This window comes from Meles meles, chromosome 10 (assembly GCF_922984935.1).
Source record: "Meles meles chromosome 10, mMelMel3.1 paternal haplotype, whole genome shotgun sequence".
In the NCBI taxonomy this organism is placed as follows: Eukaryota; Metazoa; Chordata; class Mammalia; order Carnivora; family Mustelidae; genus Meles; species Meles meles.
Window position 1 is genome coordinate 66,981,939 of NC_060075.1, and position 22,028 is coordinate 67,003,966.

The 22,028-nt window shown below is 35.5% G+C and overlaps 1 protein-coding gene across 1 annotated transcript in view; it reads right to left on the minus strand.

Annotated features, from left to right (window-relative positions):
* GLCCI1 (glucocorticoid induced 1) overlaps nucleotides 1-22,028 on the minus strand; it is a 103,057-nt gene that overhangs the window by 66,231 nt on the left and 14,798 nt on the right. Inside the window, exon 3 of the mRNA XM_046020256.1 lies at nucleotides 1,825-1,976. Within this exon, the coding sequence (XP_045876212.1) occupies nucleotides 1,825-1,976 (152 nt within the window). The remainder of the gene's footprint in view (nucleotides 1-1,824; nucleotides 1,977-22,028) is intronic.

Sequence of the window (22,028 nt, forward strand, 5' to 3'; positions counted from 1 at the left end):
CTCAGAACATCTTTCCCTTGCTTCTAAGGCTAGACTATCGGTTCTCTTAGGTTTTGCTCTATTTCTGGCTCCTCTCTTTCTGAATGGTGTCTGCATAAAGTACATGTTCAATAAAAGTAGGATTTTTTCCAAATCTAAAAAGAGATTTGGGGTGCCTGGGTGGCTCAGTGGGTTAAAGCCTCTGCCTTCGGCTCAGGTCATGATCCCAGGGTCCTGGGATCGAGTCCCACACCGGTTCTCTGCTCGGCAGGGAGCCTGCTTCCTCCTCCCTCTCTCTACCTGCTTCTCTGCCTACTTGTGATCGCTATCGAATGAATAAATAAAATCTTTAAAAAATAATAAAAAATAAAAAAAATAAAAAGAGATTTTATTTTGAAGTACAGTGCCAGTCACTCTACTAAGTGATACATGCACGCAAAGCATTCCATTTATCCTAAAAACACCATAAAACTGAAGCTCAGAATGACTGACAAACTAACTTGTGTCAGAAACCTGGCTCCAACACTTTATAGCTTTATGATCCTGAGTAAGTCACTTATCCTCCCTGAGTTTCAGTTTCCCCATCTGTGTCATCTTGTAACGTTCTTATGAGAATTAAATGAAACTCAGGATATAAAACACACAGCACATGATCCATGGTCAGTAAATGTTAACCCCCTCCCTCCTCTTCCTGTTGCTTCCAGATGAATATATTAATTAGTTTTCTCTTTCCCTCTATGCATTTCCAAACACTAAGTCCTTGGTCTCTTGACCTTTCTTCATGTTCCATGTCTACACTTACCACACGTGTGAACCCAACTACTCCAGAAAGGTGGTCCTAAATTATCTGCATCCATTTCTAAGTGTCCAGGCCTATGTCTAAGTTTTGCTAGTTATTTCTATCGGAGAATCCCACTGCATACCATATCAACTGATCCTTTTCCTCACAAAATGAAGAACGAAAAGCAAAAGACCAGGGGCGTAGGGGAGAAGTATAAAATATTACAAAGACAAAATTGATATGAGGAATGATAAAGAAGCTAATTTCATGGTTTCAACTTGCTGAGAAAATTACAAAAATTGCAAAGATTCTCATAAGTCATGTCCGAAATTTTCTCCCTTTTTTCTTCAGACAGGAAGCTCTAATCCTTCCATTTCCCTAATCCACAAAGCCCCAAATCTTCTCATTCCTTTTGATTCTCTCACATTGAAGTGTTTTATTCATCAAACATCTAATTATATACTATCTTCTATTACTGATTTTCAGAAATTTGCATCTATGTTCCTAACTATGCTCCAAGTTCTTTAACACCAATAACCATCTCTTACATTTTTCGTATTCTTCACAATGCTGATTGACTACTATTATGAAGATATGGTCAAGAACTCAGAAATCATAAATTAAGATGTTTTCAGATTTTTCCTGACTTGGAAGGAAACACTTCTAAAATCAAAAAGGTTGGGGAACCTTCGACATGTAGAAAAAGTGTGACAAGCCATGTGTTAATATTTTACACATTATATCCAAGAACAGTGCAAACTTTTCTCCAAAACTTATTTATAATTTTCTCATATAGATACTAGTTATTATATTAATTTCTGTTAAGCAATTCTTAAAACTAGGTCTCCAAAACCATGTAAGATAGACTTCTGTGCTATGTATTAAATTTTAAATAATTTTAAAACCCAAATGACAAAAAACAAAGTTTAAAAAAGAAATGGCTTCCTTTTTTGGTTGAATATATTTCAAATTTGGAAAAATTTAATGAAATTACATTTTCTTTAATGTGATCAAAACAGAAGAACTGCAGGGTAATAAAACTGGTTTTGATTTGCTTATTTTACCTGAGTAGCTTTATCTTTCATGCATGAAGGATAATGAACATGAGGATCCCGTGGCCACTGTCCTGTGAGATAAGGTCCTGTTATCGTATCCAAAGAAGAGGTTCGCCTTATTGTACTAGAGGTTCGAACTTGCTGAGATTTTGGCCTGTCCACTATAAAAAGTGAAAAAAAATTACATTAGTCACTGACAAATTACATAAAATTTAAAATGATTTAAACTTCATAGCTTATAGCTAATGTCACCCTGTCAATCCCCAGAATATGTATTTACCCTAAAAGCCCCTTCTATGACCTGATGAAATGTGTAGACCCTCTCTGAAGGAAAATACGTTTACATGTTAAATCTTGCATATCCTTCCTGGGCTGTCACAGATGCTGTGAAGCCCACCCATTGTAGAGACCTATTCTAAAACCTACCCATCTTTGTCACTGCCATTACTTAATTAAGGCTCTCTCATGTCTCACCTGGACTGTCAGTTTCCTAACTGCTATCCCTGCATCCATCTCAGTTAAATCTTACAGGGTTACCTCCCAACACCACTTAAAAAAACATTTCTGTGGTTAATCATTGCCTTTAATGTAAAGCCTGCATTTTTTACAATTTGGCTCCCACAGACCTCCGTGTTTAATGTCTTGCTACTCCTCTATAAATCCACGCTAACTACAAAGTGCCAAATGAACTAACTGCAGTTTCCCAAATGTGTAAAACACTCCCTTCTCTGCCTCTACACATTCTATTATTTACTGAGCCTAGAACACTCTCCTTTTTTTGTTCACTTGACAAAGTGAACAGTTTCGGTGTCACACCACCTCTGTGAAACTTTTCCCAGTGTTTTCTTTTTCCATCTCTACCTCTGCTTGCATGCAACCATAAGTTTGTCTTTCTCCCCAACAAGAACATACGTTTAGCCTCTGCATACGGAAAAGGAGTCAATGCTCAATACTTATGTGATCAATCTATTCGCAGCTACACAAAAATAACATGTATAAAGAACTCTATATTTGAATTCAATTTCATCATTTACGTATGAAGAATCTGAAGCCCAGAGGGATAAAACCGAATTGTCTAATGAAAGAGAACTGCTAACAGAAGACAGAGGTAAAAAGGAAGCAAGGTCTCCAGACATTCTATACCATTCAATCCATCTACCACAACCGCCTACTTCTCTCCATTTGGGTAACTCTAAGTACTTCTGCTGAAAATTAAAATGATCATAACAAACTCTACAGTTTCTTTACAAAGAAATTATAGAGGTTTTCATATATACATCCCCAGTAATTTACCACCGATGTGCTTTCTATAATAAAACCCCTTGAATTACAAGCTTCAAGGCTCAAAATCTTATTCAGGACTATATCTCACATTGAACTAAAATGCCTTGCACATTACAGTCAAGAGACATTTGTTACTGAACACTGTTCTTTAACTATCTTCCTGAAACCAGAATACATAAGTAGTTTTTTTTTTTTTTATCAGACAACAAAAGGCAGCACCCTAATTTCATTTCACCGTGGGCAGAGAACCTAGGATGACCTATTTCTACCTACTCGTTGCAATTACCTGAACTTTCTTTCGATTTTTATAAACACTCTGAGTCATGAAGAAGATATATTTTCTGTTTTCAGAATATATAGCTCTTTGTCTTGTACATCAACTGAAATAAAAATATAGAATATAGGGATAATACAATTACCAGTGGATCTGTCACAGATTTAGAAGAGAACTCTCAAATTTCTAAACTACTATTGAGAACTAATAATTCTCTTTCTTTCCTGCAATTTATTTATTTATTGGAGAGAGAGAGCACACGAGCATGGGGGCAGGAGCAGACGGAGAGAGACAAGCAGATTCCGTGCTGAGCATGGAGCCTGACAGAGGACTTGATCCCAGGACCCTGAGATCATGATCTGAGGCAAAATTAAGAGCCAGATGCTCAAACAACTAAGCCACCCACATGTCCCTCTTTCTTGCAATTTTTTATCATTTATATTTGAGTTCTGTGTAATTTAATACATACTGATCCATGATGTCATCATCATGGTTTGCATACTTCACCATTATAATCTGTTCCAGTTATCACTTTTTAAAGCTCTTTTAAATGAAACATTATGACCCCCTTTTGCTCTCTATAATAATTTGCCTGGACCCCTATTCTTTAATTTTCCATTTCCTTCAATCATTCTTTTATGCGTGTCTCTTGTATACAGTATATAAACTAGGTTTTTTGAAAAACAAAACAAAACAAAACAAAAAACTCTATAGTATGCCTTCTTGTAAAAGTAAATTTACCCCACTTAGGTTATTGCTATAAAAAGTTTAACTTGTCATGTAACATTTTTCTTACTATTTGTGATGCTTCCTTGCTGTGTGTCCTGTATTTCACTGTTTTTTTCCTTCTCTCTTCTTGTCAAAACTAATATTATGTAAACTGTTTTTAATAGTAGAAGTTATTTCTATTAATTCATTCAAGAATTTTTTTCCTAGCTATAAAAGCAATACCCACAAATATTAGTAACTCCGGAAAACATGTCTCTCATAATCTAATTTACAATAATTTGTTTAAAAGTTTTAGAAGTTACTTTATATTCCCTCTACCAGCAGGACACAAAAGACAAAAACATATTATCCCTTAAAAAAGAGCCAACATTTATAGCAGTACACTACAAAATAAAAAAAAGTCCTACATAAAGGTCAGCTATAACCAGGAAAAGAACCATTACATGTGAAAAACCTGTGCCTCAACTTAAATTGCTCCAAACTATTAAAGTGTTGTATGTACTCAACTTACAGCTATTAAAACTCCTCCTAACTTGGAAAACAAACTATAGGGGCCATTTTTATGTTTTATAACAAAGACTCTATATAAATAGGCCCCTTGATCTATATATTTTAATTTGTATTTAGTAACTCCTACTATTTATTTTATCACTGGACCTTTGCCCATCACTCTCAAATGATCACATATTCTCCTCTTAGTATCCTGTGATTACCTGCTTTGTCAGAACTGTGGTCTTCAAACCATTTTGACTAAGTACTCCTATTGGTAAATAGGCTATTTATTTATAAATGTGGTATGTACTATATTACTAATATGCTAAATATTATAAAACAGACAAAACAAACACATATTATATGGAATGCAAAATTAAAATATACATGTATAAAAAAATAGAAATTATGAATTTTTCTCCCTGTATCTCAACAGATGCCCCCACTCACTTTAATGGACCTGAAACTGAGTGTTAGACTCAATGCACAGATTGGCCACTTAGCTCTGCCTAGTTTCACGATATTACCCTACTGCTTAATTGTATTAAGAATGTGTAAATAAGCACCAGGTATTACCAACACCAAAACAAACAAATAAAAAGGCCTCCCTTGAAAAGAAAAAATAAGTTAGGGCAACACAATATCCTTATCTTGTTAGAAAATTCACTCTACCCGTCATCATTTTTATCAAGAAATTGAAGTATATGAAGCAAATATTCTTGAAAGTTCCTATTTCAAACATATTCTTTAAAATAAAGATTTTCAGGGCACCTGGGTGGCTCAGTGGGTTAAAGCCTCTGCCTTTGGCTCAGGTCAGGATCCTGGGGTCCCGGGATCGAGCCCCACATTGGGCTCTCTGCTCTGCAGAGAGCCTGCTTCCTCCTCTCTCTCTGCCTGCCTCTCTGCCTACTTGTGATCTCTGTCAAGTAAATAAATAAAATATTTTTAAAAATAAAAATAAAATAAAGATTCTCACCACTGCTCACAACCAGGAAAATGTCAAAGACAGGGTATTATTAATTTCTAAATTATCTGAAGTGTAAAAATTCAGAACAGGCTTGAAAATTGGCGAGGATGGTTTCTTCTAAGATATGATTAGTCATAATAACCCCATCTATCAAATATCACTAAGTCTTAGATTTAACAAAAGGTTTATCATAAACAGTGCAATTCTATTTTGACAAGATGATCTGTTATTATCCAAACTTCCATTGCAATGAGTTAGTCTTTAACTCCCTTATTTCTAAGCCCTGACTCTCACAAATTTTTACTTATTCATTTATAGTATCTCCTACCAATTCAGGTTTTACAATGTACTGCACTAAGGAAAATCAACCCTGGTTTTACATTACTTATATATTCAACACAATAAATTGTTTATTTCATCATTACAGTTGTTATTAGAATATGTATTTATTTTTGAATTGGGTAATCACAATATTTTTCTAATTATTACAAAATTAACTCAATTCAAGTTAGATCAAACAAGAGGACATCTTATGAGCTAGAAACAAGCATTACTAGAAACAATTTTTGAATCAGTTTATTTTTTTTTTCCATTTTATTTATTTTTTCAGCGTAACAGTATTCATTCTTTTTGCACAACACCCAGTGCTCCATGCAAAACATGCCCTCCCCATTACCCACCACCTGTTCCCCCAACCTCCCACCCTTGACCCTTCAAAACCCTCAGGTTGCCCCAACCTCCCACCCCTGACCCTTCAAAACCCTCAGGTTGTTTTTCAGAGTCCATAGTCTCTTATGGTTCGCCTCCCCTCCCCAATGTCCATAGCCCGCTCCCCCTCTCCCAATCCCACCTCCCCCCAGGAACCCCCAGTTTGTTTTGTGAGATTAAGAGTCATTTATGGTTTGTCTCCCTCCCAATCCCATCTTGAATCAGTTTATAAGAGCTTGAATAACCTAATAAAATTGCTAAAATAAAGATTCAATTATACTTACATAAAGTATGAAAGAAAATCAAATAAATACTTATTATTATTACTTAAAGAGGCATCAGGAAAACAGTACCTTCATGAGTGGTGAAAACAGGTATCATTATTACTAAAGAAAACTTGCTAAACATCTACCATATAGAAAGTACAGTTACATGTACCAAGGGAAATTAGAAAATAAGTTTCAGACTCTCTTCAAGGAGTTTATATACTGGTTGGGGAGATATGATACATATAATTGAATTATAATATAAAGCAATGTATGTATGGCAAACATACACCAATGAAGGATAAGAAGGCAAACAAGGCAAAAAAATAAATTATTCAGCAGACAGCAAGAATGATGCTCTCCAACTACACCAAAGGAGTAGTAAGAGTCTTTGCCATGCTACCTACCAGTTCTGTTGCTAATACCCTTACTTAAATATTTGAGGATAAAATACAGAATAACTTCAGCATTAAAAAAAAAAAAGATAGGAAAAAAAATCACATCCATTTCCAGTATTATCATCCTTTTAATAGAACCAAAAAACGACTGTTGATAGCCACAATATGTAAAAAGTCTTCCTCATTACATCCATCTAAAGGATGCCCTTTCCTGTCCCTCTTCGCCACCCTGAATAGAAAGCCACAGGGCAGCAGCAGTTTGTAGGCCTGGGCCTCCTCGAGGTACCTATGGAGGACTGTACAAAATAATTCTTGCTCTCTAACAACCAAATGGAAATTCAACTTTAATGTAATAATTTAAAAAAAAAAAAAAAAAGGTTTAAAGGCAAGAAACTCTGTATTAGGTAACCCTGAATTTGAATAGCAAATTAAGCATTGTTCAAAACAGGTAAAACCTGCCGAAGCAGTGTAACACGATATTAAATTAATTTATCTTTTCCCAACAATTTTTACTTCAGTGGTAATGCCTGAAGATTTTCTGGTTAGTGAGTTTGGAAATCTTATGCCTTAGGAAACTAATCTACAGTGGAAAACAAACTAAAACTTCCACAAGTTAAAAAAAAAGTTATTGAATATTGGAAACTTAAAGAACTTTAGCTATGAAACAAGCCACCACATCCTTGGAACTAACGTAAGTGGCAAAGATGATATAATATTTTTGAGTGCCATAATGTAGCCACACAGAATGTAAACCACCACGCAGAATAAAAAAAGTGCTCATATTCTTTCTTGGGCTATTAACACACCTCAACTTTTTCATACTACATTCAATCTACGTAAGCATTACCAATCCTCTGTGTTTAACTCTCAATGAATGATTATTAGCCAAAGCTTTCCATTTATACTTATTACATAAAGCACATCTAAACTTAGAGAAAGCATTTAAATAACTGTTTAAAACTTTTCGAAAAAGCTATTACTTCTTCAACCATTGTGTAACAACTATAATTCCATGAAACTTAGCCATTACAATACCATGAATTAACTGCTTCTTTCTTTATTCCATATCCATCATTGATTACAATTGTAAAGAATCTTAAACCATTCGGGGCGCCTGGGTGGCTCAGTGGATTAAGCCGCTGCCTTCGGCTCAGGTCATGATCTCAGGGTCCCGGGATCGAGCCCCGCATCGGGCACTCTGCTCCACGGGGAGCCTGCTTCCTCCTCTCTCTCTGCCTACTTGTGATCTCTCTCTCTGTCAAATAAATAAATAAAATCTTTAAAAAAAAAAAAAAGAATCTTAAACCATTCAATGGAGCAGAATGCTTAAGACAACTAAGTACTAATTCAAATCTTCCAGCTGTTTGTATCTCAGAACTCATAAAACTAGTTTTTAAAATGCCACATTAACAGTGTTAGCCAACAGTATCAAAACATACATCTATGATATTGTCTTAAATTTAAGCTTCCGAAGTGTGTAAAATCTTTTTATCATTTAAGTTATCTTAGTAAAAATAATCGTTTATCACTTAACTTTGTTAACATTCAAAACAAAAACAGTCATTAAGTCCCATTATGCATGTGTGTGTGTATGCATATGACTTAAATTACCTAGTATTGATTAGAACAATGTTAAAAAATCCTTTAAAAAATTGGCAATGCTTTTTAGCCACTACAACATTAACACTTGAGCCTGTCTGAAAAGTAAAAGAAGCAGCTTTTTAGTGTTTCATCTAGAAATGAGATATTGGAAGTTCCTAGAATAAAAAGACACAAGACCCTCAGACGATTCAACGGTGGACTAAGCGATGGAACTCAAGGATGGGATCCTATGTGGCTTTCTATGTAAGGAGAACCAGGCAGCTTGTTCAAAATCCAAGTTACCAGCCCACACTCCCAGAGATTCTTCCTAATCAAGAAGTTATAGGATGGAACCAGGTATCAACATATTTTTTTTAAACCAAACCTGACTGATTCAGATGCATCATAAGGGTTGGGAAACACAGAAGTCCTAAAGCAGTGCTTCTCAAAGTGAAAGACTTTTGTTAAATATGCTCGTATCTGTACCTGATTTCTTATCAATCATGTGACACTCTCTGGTAGTGGGATCAAGAGATCTGAATTTTTAGGAAGCATCTCAGGTCACTCTTAGTGCTACCTAAAGCTTAAGAACCTATGTCTGAAGGATTGGTACTAGATCCTTTGGAATTTTAGGTGCTAGAAAATAAAATCCTTTGGAGGGCCTCAGTGGCTCAGTTAAAGCCAGGGGTTAAAGCCTCTGCCTTCGGCTCAGGTCATGATCCCGGGGTCCTGGGATTGAGCCCAGCATCAGGCTCTCTGCACAGCAGGAAGCCTGCTTCCCCCTCCCCTCGCCTGCCTCTCTGCCTACTTGTGATCTCTGTCTGTCAAATAAATAAATAAAATTTTAAAAAAAGAAAAGAAAATCCTTTTATGCAAATAACTTACTCCTATTTAAAACACTGAAAGTTTGAGTACACATACCTAAGGAAATATCCTGCTGCAAATATATCACCCAATTCTTTGAAATCTTCTCCTAGCAGCTAAACTTCTAGAATCTAATGCTTTTTATTTTTGTTTTTGTTTAGAGAGAGATAGAGGGGGTGTGAGTGTTGGGTTGAGGGAGAGGCAGAGAGGTGAGATAACCTCAAGCAGGCCCCATCCCCAGCATGGAGCCCAGGGCTCCATCTCATGACTCTGAGATCATGACCTGAGCTGAAATCAAGATGCTTAACCAACTGAGCCACCCAGGCGCCCCTAGAATCTAATAAATTTAAACACTCATCATCTCCTTCAAAATGTCATTTTCTAAACTTAGTGCCAGCCATGACATAGAAACCTTCAAATTTTAATACAGAGCACTCTAGGCAGAATGCTTAGAGGCACCAGACTGATGCAATAACAAAGTTCAATAAAGCTTCTTTTGGACAGAGACTTTCCCACCCAAACAGGGTATTTTGCATGCAAATAAAAGTAAAGTACAATAAAATCTACTTCCTGAAAAATATGAGGAAGTCTGAAAAAATATATTAAGTAGGTTCCCTTATAAAATGAAAGTGCCAGAACAAAATTAAATTGAATATATAAGCAAAGTAAAGTTAAATGTTAATAATTAATTTGATTAAAACATTTACGCCCGAGTTAAACAACCTTTACCAGAAAATCAATGAGCTTTTCATGATGTCAAACTTAACTCATTCATATTATAACTTCAGTCTTTACCACTGAAATCAAAATAACAAATTAATTGAGCCAAGACTGAAGGCATTAAATTGCCTTTTTCAACTTGAAATGATATAGTTCCTGATCTAGTGGAGGTCACAATCAACCATAAATAAATACAGCCTGGAAATATTCCTCCTATTGGCTCACTGAGGTTAACCATAATTTTGGTAAATATCTGTTATCAGAGGTTTGCATCAGTATTTCTGTAATAAGACCTCTTCCTTGAGAGTTATAGTTTTAAATTATTACACTGTCAGAGTTTCTCCTTGACCAAACTTTAGTCATTCTCCTTTGAACTCTTCTCAACTAGGCCCTAAGTTTTGGGCTTCCATGTTTATCTCTGCACTATCCAATTTTAGAAAGAATTCCCCATCCTCAATTTCTGATCACCCTTGATATCTGATCAGGTTCCTCAACCTCTACCCTTCCCCATATGATAGCTGATCACCTTGGTCTACCTTTAACGATAATCCTGTGAGATCTGTTTAGCCAGAATCCCTCCTTACTCCAATGTTTCCTTCCTCTATAGTAATTTTTCATCCACTAATACTCACCACGCTTCTTGCCTAGAAATCCCCACCAATCCTTGTTGTATTCAGAGTTTGAGCCCAATCTCTCTCCCTGACTCCAAAACTCCATTGCAGGGTCCCTACTCCAATCATCATAGTCTCCCTGAATGAAGTTTGCTTTACCCTTCTGTAACAAGTCTCATATTTTTTTCTTTAACATCAGTAATTTTCTCCTTACCTGACAGTTACAGAGAATGATTTTTAAAATAAATTAGCTAAAAATTTTTTAACTGTATAAGAAATAATTTAAAACTGTTAAAGGAGACTAGTATACTTCTCTAACCAATCTAACATTAATATTGCTTATCTAATAAAATTATTACTAGATTCAGTTTTCCAAAATCAGTATAGTCCAGGCACTTTATTAATGGCCTTTATGATTCTTTCTTCCTTGACATATAAGAATATGAAAATACACTGGCCACCTAAAATAAAATCATCAAAATTAAATGAACTTCAGATAAGAGAAAGGAAGGACACGAGATCTGAACATGTTATCTGAAATCAAACTAAAGAGCAAAAATTGAAACCCTCTTAGAGTGGGTAGATTCTGAAACTCAAATCAACCAGACCTGGAATTCTGCCACAGAGGCAATCTAGAGAACATGCAGAAATGACCATATGGCTGCCCTCCAGAAATCTGGAAAGGAACCAATCAAGAAGTTGACAAGAGAAACAAACATGCTTCTGACCAAATGAAGCCTGACACAGCCTGTAACCTGAGATCTGTCAAGAAAAACAATTTTTTAAAAAATGTAGTCATGCAGCCATTTAGGAACAACTCTCTGGGATATAGCTCACTCAATCAAATTTGTGTCAAATGGCACATAAGTTGAAATAAGACATTCGGAGAAAAGCCTTCAGCTTGTTTTCAAAGGAAACGTAAGAGAGTATCTTTTGGAATCAAGGCTTATTAAAAAAACTTCCCTAAGATCATCACAAAGCCTGGTGACAAGAAGTGGAAGAATATGTAACAAAGGGAGATAGAGCTCTGACCTTTGGAAAACATCTCCAAAGAAGTTACATGTATAGCAGATAAGATGTTAATGATGTTTTATTTCATTTTTTTCTGGTGGCAAAATAATATTCCTTTAAAGAACGTTGGTGAAGTCATAGTGAAGACTGGTGAAGCACTCTCTCTATATGTCCAGGAACTTTTAATTTTATAATATGAACCTCTTATTTTTATTTTAGCATTATGGTAGGTTGCTAACATATGTAGCATTTTCTGTCCATTACATAGAGCAGTAAGTCAGTATCCAAGGCAGTTCTTCACATAAAAGTTAATGTCGAAACATTCCAAAAGGAGGGAAAAGCTGATAGCAGAAAAGATTTTAAAGCTCCCTGTGACAACAGAACAATGAAACTAGCCAAACAAAAGACTCAGGGATAGCATCTGCAACACAATACTGTCACAAAATAGCCCCACAAAAACTCCAAATATAAGTTAGTAGGGACAAAGATTCAGAAATTAACCATCATGTTTTTCAGCATCTGTCTGAGAGGCAGCAGAAGGAAAATATGTGGGCTTCCCAAGATCCTGAGAACAAAAGAACACCAGTCACTAGAAGGTAAATGCAATCTGAGAACAGTAGCCAAAATCGGGAGGGGGTTCTACAGGAGTGCAGGAGGACACCAACTGAAGAAAGTCTGAAGTACTAGAACTAAATGACGAGTCTCAAATGTAACAAAAGCTGCCTCCAATACAGAGGCCAACACGAAAGAGAAATTACTGTGAGTCCAATCTAAACTGAACATTACAGGGACAATACAAGCAAAGCAAAGAGAAACTTGAGATAAAGTTGGGGAAGGTAGTTAAGGAAGGTGATAACAGAAGCAAGAGATTTTAAGTCATTTTATTAAAAAAAAAAGATAATTGAGAAAAATAGAGTTCTAAGGCTAGAAAAGCTATCCTGAATGACATCTCCCTCTTAAAAGTACAGGAAAAATCATTTCACTTAAATTGGGGGGGGGGGGGGGAAGCAAACTAATCCCACATAATCATACCACAAGGGAAAATAGCACAAGGAATCAATGATGGTCTATATATAATGAAAGCATGCAAGAGAGACATACCCATATAGGCTGAAAATTATACTAATTAACTAGCTAAAAATCTTTTTTTTTTAAATGATAGAAAATGACAAGCAACAAAAAATCTCATAATTAGAAAAATCAGAAGTGATGTGTTTGAGGGCAAGGAAGGTATAAAAAGAGAGGTGAGCAAAGTCAGGAAAGACTTAGAAACATAAGAAAAATTTATTTCAGGAATGAAGGCTAAATCACAAAAAGTACAATGGGCAATACCTTAACAGAAATAGAAATAGAACATGGAACACAAGACAAATTTTATAATTAAAAAAATGAGATCAAAAGATTTCAAGAGAAAATGATTAATATGTAATCTAAGCAAGATGGTCCAACATGTTTAATAGAGGAGTCCCTGAAGGAAACCAAAGCAACTAAAAAAAGTATAGAGGTGTCTGGGTGGCTCAATCAGTTGAGTGTCTGACTTGATTTTGGCTCAGGTAATGATCTCAGGGTCGTGAGATTGAGCCCAATGTCAGGCTCTGCGCTCTGCATGAAGTCTGATCAAGATTCTCTCTCTTCCTCTCCCTCTTGTCCCGCGCTTACTCGCTCTCTCAAAAACAAACAAAAAACCCTAAAATAAAAGTATGTGTGTGTATGAATGTATGTGTGTACGTATACGTTTATTTATTTATCTGGACAAAATTATCCAGAATGGCCTACACTGAACACATTTTAATAAAGCTAAAGTGACCTTCAAGTATTAAAGGCACAGATTCTTGCTACAAAAATATGGAGAACATGAGGAATATTGTTCCCATGAGTTTTTCTTGAAGTTCCACATAACCAACAGCTTAGGAGGAATTAACATAAAAACTGCTAGAAGGTATGAGCCATTCAGGTAGTAACTTTGAAAGGACAAGGGAGCAGCAGACTGCATAACAATGCTAAGGCAAGTCTTTCACTACATGAAATAACGACCAGAGGAGGATCTGAAATTCACCTAGTTATCCTCTTAGCATATTTGAATCTAAGACTATAAATTTACAGAACAGCTGCAAACCAAATGTGAGTTATTAAATTCCTTCTAGAACCAGACACATGTATATTTAAAATTTCAATATTCTTCTAGTATTTTGATTGTGTTGACTCTGAGAAAAATTGAGGCTAGCCTTAGAGAGGTACACTTTCTTCCTAGGTAGCCTGGTAAAGAAATGAGCTCTTGGCGAACCTAGACGGGAAACTACCTGAAATAGAGCACCCACAGTCCCTCCGCTGATAGGATTTTTGCCCATCCCTACGCTCTAGAGAGGGCAATCAGAGAGTCAAGTTTCCAAGGAAGGCTGCAGCCAAGAACCAGGAAGGGATCAATAGTCAGGAGTTCCTTTTATGGGAAAAAGTAGTTTACCTCGAGAAATGGAATGGTAAGGCAATGGACTGAGGGGTTTAGAAACAGTCATATGGATAAGACAGGATGGAAACAGGCCTTGAAGAAGACCTTCTCCTTGCAAGGGACTAATAAATCTGGAAGGGACAAAAAAAAAAAAAAAAAAAAAAAAGAAGCAAAACAAAAACACCAGGCTCTTTTCACACTACACAGCAATCTACTGGGTATGTCGAAAAAGAACAGTCTTAAAATAATTTTCAAGGTTAAAAAAGAATTGATTACGACTACTAACATTATGGGATCAAGGTCTTATCACTACTACAAAAATGACAAACTCTACCATATAAAATGAAATCTTTAGAAATCTGTATAACAACGGTAGTTCCTCTGATTCTGAAAAAAAAATTATCAGCATTATGACTTCTTAAGAGAATTAAGAATGAATATGACACAAAAAGCACTACAGTCTCCTAGACCATTAAATATTTCTTCTCATGATATCTACACTGAAAATTTGTAAGATTTCTAAATCCAAATGTATTTTAACCTACAACTTACAAACAAAGGTAAGATTTAAGCACTTAAGTCTAAGCTATAAACAATTTGCTTCGGTAATAATAACTACAGGTTAGCTTATAATGGCATAATAATTGATTAACTTCATGGTTAACTATACAAGAGTAAAGATCTAGAAAGAGAGTTAACTGCTTAATTTCAGTGAGATAGGACTGCCAGGAAAGCAAAGTTATTGATGGCAGGCAAATGATAAATGGAAATCTGTACTGGGATATGTGGGGATATCACGGATCTGCTTAATGAAAAAGAATCTAATAAATTAAACTTAGTCTATGAGCTGTATTTTCCTCACATTGTGTCCCCCAGTCCAGCAATGGTGAACATGTCATTGACTGGCAAATACACAACTAACTACACTTCTCTATAAACCCAGAACCAATAGGCTGAACAGAATGAAGGCTTCAGAAATATGGAAACACAGATGTTTATTCTAGAATTTACTTTCCTAAATATTGACACCAAAGAATCAAATATGTAGCTGTGAAGCAGTAGTTTATCCAAAATTGGATGCTTCATTACAGTTGGAAATGGCCAAAAGCTGCAGGAAACATCCTGAAGGAAAATGTCTGAGACAAAATGACACCTTTGTAGAGGCCATGGAGTAAAACAGAATGTGGTAAAAACCAGTTCTGTGTTTGCATACACAGAACACCTTCCACCTCAACAATTCTACAAATATTGTGCATAAAAGATTGCCAGGAAATGCTGCCAAGGACTGAGAGCAACTTAAGAAAATATAAAACTACTAGTGGCATGACTAAGTGCAGGGTAAAAGTGTCATAAAATATTTTAGAATAGCAGTATATTTTATTCCTCTAAAATAGCCACAGAGCTGACCATAATCTTAGTCAAAAATAGTCTACTGATATTGATTGAACTGTACTTCAGTCAAAGTGGCACTGTCTAGGATCTACCACTGGAATAAAGTCACAAAATTTCAGAGTTTATTATATTAGATCTGAATTATTTTTGTCTTGAAATGATAAAATAAAAATTCAACCCAAGTGCCCAAGAACTGAGTGAACAAATACCAGGCTGTAGTTTTGGATACAGGTTGAATCATTAATAATACCTGAATAGAACAGCTGGGCCATTTGGAATCAAAACCCTAAATATCTCCAGATACACTGGGAAGATTCATCATCTCAACGTGGGAGGAAAACCAACCCATCCAAAGCCAATTATACAAAAAAGGTGGGCCGACTGGATTTATCTTTCCCCTTTCTCCTTTCTCCCTTCCCTCTTTACTTCTGGTTAGAATTTTTAAAATCCTCAGGGACCTAGGTGGCTCAGTCAGTTAAGTCTCTGACTCTTGATTACAGCTCAGGTCATGATCTCATTGTCTTGAGACTGAGTTCTGTGCTAACTCAACATGGGGTGTGGAGCCTGTTTAAGCTCCTCTCTCTCTACCTCTGCCTCTCCTCTCCCTTGGTCCTGCACTATCTCTCTCAAAGAAAAAAAAAAAAAAAAAAAAAAAGAGAAGACTCTTTAGAATCTTTCCTATGTAGTGTTGAGATACAACAAGTACTGAACAATATATGTCTAAACATTATGAATAATGCAGTTAACTTATTTTTGATGGAGATGTCCAATGACCCACTTACCTTTCTCTCTTTCCACCTATATTTTAGCTATTGTACTTTCACTTAATGAGAGAAAGAAAAATCCAATACCATTTGCTAAACTGTTTAGTTTGTACTGAGTTCATATTTAAATGGTTAATATAAGACTCTTACCGCACCAAAATTAAGGTTTTTGTCTCTTTTTTTTTTTGGTTTCTCTAACACCTCACACAATTACTCAAACATTTGTTGAACTTGTGGGTATCATTTATCCACCTTCCCTTGGCCTTTATGAAATAAATATTAAAAAACTAGAAATCGGGTGCCTGCATGGCTCAGTGGTTTAAGCCTCTGCTGTCAGCTCAGGTCATGATCTCAGGGTCCTGGGATCGAGCCCCACATCGGGCTCTCTTCTCAGCGGGGAGCCTGCTTCCCCCTCTCTCTCTGCCTGCTTCTCTGCCTACTTGTGATCTCTCTCTCTCTGTGTCAAATAAATAAATAAAAATCTTAAAAAAAAATAAAAATAAAAAACTAGAAATCACCTGGCATATATTCTGGACCTCCTTACTGAAGACTTATTAGAAGAGCCTCAAATAGAGTAGCTCCACATTTCTTTTTAATATTCTGAATGTGAGGCTCATCTAAAATCATTGTGAATAAAGTACAAGACAGTGACTAACTCGAATTCAGGTCCTATTGTCATCCTATTTTCCATATCTATATAAAAGACTAAAATTTCTATGCTCAGATATTTTAAAAACAGGTAATTAAAATAGGTTCATTCAATAAAAAAACTTTTTTAAAAATTTTTAATTTATTTATTTGACAGAGAGAGATCACAAGTAGGCGGAGAGGCAGGCAGAGAGAGAGGAGGAAGCAGGCTCCCCGCTGAGCAGAGAGCCCAATGCAGAGCTCGATCCCAGGACCCTGAGACCATGACCGGAGCCAAAGGTAGAGGCCTCAACCCACTGAGCCACCCAGGTGCCCCTCAATAAAAAATTTTGATATGGTGTATATTCAAGAACTATGTTTATATGAAGTAAGACCACTTAATAAATACACTAAACTTCTTGTTCTATCAAGCACTCTGGGAGACCATGGACTTATTTTTAGAAGGCTACCCTGGCTGAAAACATTTCTGAACTTTTTTGAAGATGGTCTTTTAAAACTGTAATCAAAGAGTAGCTACAGAATCTTTAGTTAGTGAGGATACATAGCAAATCATATAAAAATACATTCCACCAAGGTCACACTATCAAACTTGACACAGTATCTTTTGCATATTGACAGAAGTACTGATAAGAATGAACTCCACTTGCCAAAGTGTTGAATCAGATGAGAAAAGAATAGATCTTCCAAGATGAATTTTCAAAGTAGTTCTAGTAGTAACAGCTGGTGGACTACCTTTCTTTAAACTCTGAGATGCAGTAAAATTGGTACTACTAGCATCTACAATTACCCTTGCGGGTAGTTTGGGCCAGATTTTATAATTTCATATTTTAAATATAATTATTATCATAAATTGTCACCATAAGTAGAGTAATCTAACTTAATCTAATTTAATGTAATCTGTTTTACCCTAACCTGTCAAGGAACACGTATTCAAAGCATGGTGTGATAAAAGGATAACACCATTATCAATAAAAAGTGAGGTCAGTTCACAAAGAACATGAGGTACACAACACAGGGTGCCGAGCTAAGTCTTTTATGCCAAGCTAAGGATTTTAAACTTTAGATTTTTCTTTTTTAGGAAAGACTGTGCTTATAGCAGTATGATGACTCAATTAGAGATGGGAGGTTTTAGCAGGGGAAACCACAACAGTACAACAATAATTAAGACATAGAAAGAATGGAAAGAAGCCACCAGATTCAGGACATAATTCAGAGGAGATTGGACAAGACACTGTGATGAGCAGGATGGGAGAAATGAGGGAGGAGTAAAAAGTCAATGATTATGCTGACAGGAAGTAAGAACTTATTAACCCAATGATGCCCTGGGTCTGAGAGTTTTCATCAAGGTTGTGTTCCATAGTGCCAATAAGCAAATAAAATAAACCACTCAGCTCCATTTCTGTACCAAATCTCTTTTAAACTTAACTCATTTGATATTCTTTACCTTGATAACTGTACTCCTAATCATATCTTATTACATATAGCTAGAGCACATGACCCAAATTTGGAATTACATAGAGTAAAAGTTATTAATAAGTTAATAAGTTAATAATAAAATAATTATTTTCTCTCAGTAGCAAAGAAAAATATGCCAATTTTTAAAAAAGCATGCTAACTAAGAGAGTATGATACATTTTACCCTGTGAAAACATAGGTTGAAGACACTTTTTTTTTTACGATTTTATTTATTTATTTGACAGATCACAAGTAGGCAGAGAAGCAGGCAGAGAGAGAGGGGAAAGCAGGCTCCCACTGAGCAGAGAGCCTAATGCAGGGCTCGATCCCAGGACTCTGGGATCATGACCTGAGCCGAAGGCAGAGGCTTTTACCCACTGAGCCACCCAGACGCCCCACACTTTATCTTCTTTTAAAGGTTTTATTTATTTATTTGACAGAGAGAGAGAGCACAAACAGGGGGAGTGGAAGAGGGAGAAGCAGGCTCCCCACTGAGCAGGGAGCATGATTTCTGGCTGGATCCTAGGACCCTGGGATCATGACCTGAGCCAAAGGCAAATGCTTAACCAACTGAGCTACCCAGGCACACTGGTTGAATACACTTTAAATTAAAACCTTTTATACAGATGGTAACAAGACTAACAAGAAGATAAAGAGCATGAACAGAACATCCAAAGACTGTTATAAGGATTTTTAAAATACCTGGATATGACAACTTGCAGAATGTAAGGATAATGTCTGTTTTAATTTGCTATACACAGGTCCCACTTAGGATACCCTCTTTGGTCCGTAGAAATGCAATTACACCTTTCAGTGCTTGCTTAAACTTTAAGTTTAAACACCAACATAATCGTCTGTTCAAAAATCCCAAAGCCAACTTCAGCAGAGAAAATTATCAAACATTTGTTAATAAAACTAAACTGCATATAACTGGGCTGGCATTCTAAACTATTAGATGATTTAGAAAAGGGAATTTCTATTTGGACTGCTAACTCATTTCTCCAAACCAAAAAACGTATTTTTTACCAAATAACCCTGAAGTAAACAGTTTAGCCAAAGAAGTCAGCGTTCAAGACATGCTCAAGGAAGGAAATATAACTGTAACATGATAAACAGCAAGTTTCCCCATACACAAGGAAGATGTTTAGAATTATAGGTTATAGGTCTACTGCTTGCATTTTTCATGAGATAAACCAAATCTCTAAATCACTACCATGAGTATATTGAAAGTACTAAAAGTATTCTGAAATGATGACCATGAATCTCTACTCTGTATGGAGAAAGCGTAGGAATGGAGAAGTGTAGGAATGTGAACTTTAGGGACTTCTTTAACACACACACACACACACACACACACACACACACACACTCCCATACCCATACAGTAAAGACCTTCAAAATGAACATATTAGTTGGCTAATTAATTTCCTGGTCCTTAAGTATACAAAGAAACTAAGTTAAAATCAGCCTATAGTAATATGCAATTATATGTGAAATCATAATCCATAGTACTAATATTTTTAGTATCATTATGCTTAGTTATGCTTTGTCTTCCTGACATTAGCAACGGTAGAAGATTTTGTGAAAGTCCTTCATGAAGGAAGAAATACATCCTCCATGAAGCTGATTAGAAACAGTATGCTAGGAAATTATAACTGAATAACTTGTTTTATTAGGACAAAATATTTCAGAAAAAGCCTTAGAATATCTACCTAATTTAAAAGCAGATCTTTCTACAAAGAAATTTGAGACATAAAATCATCAGTGCATATGAGTTCTTCCCCTTTTAGGGGTTAGTTGAATACCAAATTTCTTAAGACTTTTTAAAATTCAGACTAGAAAGGGGATGGAAAATATTCATGCTCATTTGTAACGACTTCTTAGGGTATAGTTAATTCTGCTAAATGTCTGTAGAACATTTTATGCAGCAATGAGAAATTACACTATTCAGTAATATGTTTTTACAACCTCAGATGAACCTCAACCTTGTGTAACTGACTTCCTAAAAAGTTTGTGTCAATAACACTTTGGTAAATTGAATAATTTTACTTGCACATAAGTTAGACATTCTCTAAAGCAAATAACTACCACCAAATCCACTCTACAGTTAAAATTTTTTTACATTATAACGAGCAAAAATTAATATGTAATTTGCATTCTCCTTTTTGGAGCTTAGTATAATCATGATCATTATGAAAGACTATAAAAACATTTAGAATTTTTAATTGAAAAAGCCCACTGAATTTGGGGCATGATAACTTTAGTTTCTCTAAATTTAACAGCTTTAGAAGCTGATTCCATGGAGCTTCAATAGGCCAAAATTCACTTAACAGAACTCCAACTGTAACTTAGAAACTCACTCTGTAGAAATATATTCTCCATGTTTCAAAATGTGGACTGTCCTGACATCATCCATCCTTGTCCCACCCAGCTCCCATTTCATGTGAAGGTTTAAATCAGTGCTTTTCCAACCTTACAGACTACCACTGAATGACACAAATGAAGATAAAACCCATCAGTTCCTTAAACATTTAGGTATTTTAAAAAACATGGCAACACAAATGCAGTCTATTAATTTTCATCTTTGCCAGATATCAATAAGACTGCATGTCACAATAATCACTCTTCAGTGATTTGAACCCTTATATATCCAAAATAAATCTCTCATAATTCCTATGTAAAGATTTATCAGATGTTTGCTGCAGGGTCTTCTAAGCACCAGCCACCATGCTACACACTGGTACACAAAAATGACAAGGTGCTATTTGGTGAAGCACGCACACCCACCCAAATTACTCTGAATACAGAACTACAGAAACATTAAGACAATGTTTGGATGAAAAATCGTAAGTAAACTGTTAAAGCCTCTAAAATTGCTATATTAACTATGGAAATGATACAGTGAGTCTAATTGAAGATTCAGCTATTATACTCTATATGTACTTTTACATTTTGAGGCACTTAATTCAAGAATGGAATAATATTTTTAAATAACACAGCAAATACTAACAATAATTTCATTATTTTTCCTATGCCTTCCTACTCTGTAAAAGTCCTACATACAATTTTACATGGTTTATCATATGGTTATATTCAGGGATTATAAGAATTTCTTCAATGATCCATAAAAAACATAAAAAAAGAAATCGACACAGAACATACATTTCACCTAACATCTGTTTTTTTACCATGAGATTAACTGTAATACTTATTTCATTAAATGGAATATCTGTATAAAGATGTTATTTTTTGACCACTTGGCTTAGTACAAAGTAGAACAGGACAACTATCTTAAAGATTAATATAACCAAATACTAATACTAAAGGCTTTAAGGCTAATAATTCTTTAAGATAAAAACTTTTAAGAATAGTTTAAAAAGAAAACTAAATTCTGAGTACAGTAAAGACAAATAAGTTATTGTGCATTCAACCATGATATCAATTAATGGTAATGTAACATATGAAAAGCTTCTTTTCCATTCTCTTCTAGCTCAATAATAGCAGATACTAAGCCAAAACCAAGCTGTACTCATTTCAGTAGTCTCACAAGACACCAATGTACAGGTATCACCACATATCATTACTGCATATGACTACATTTCT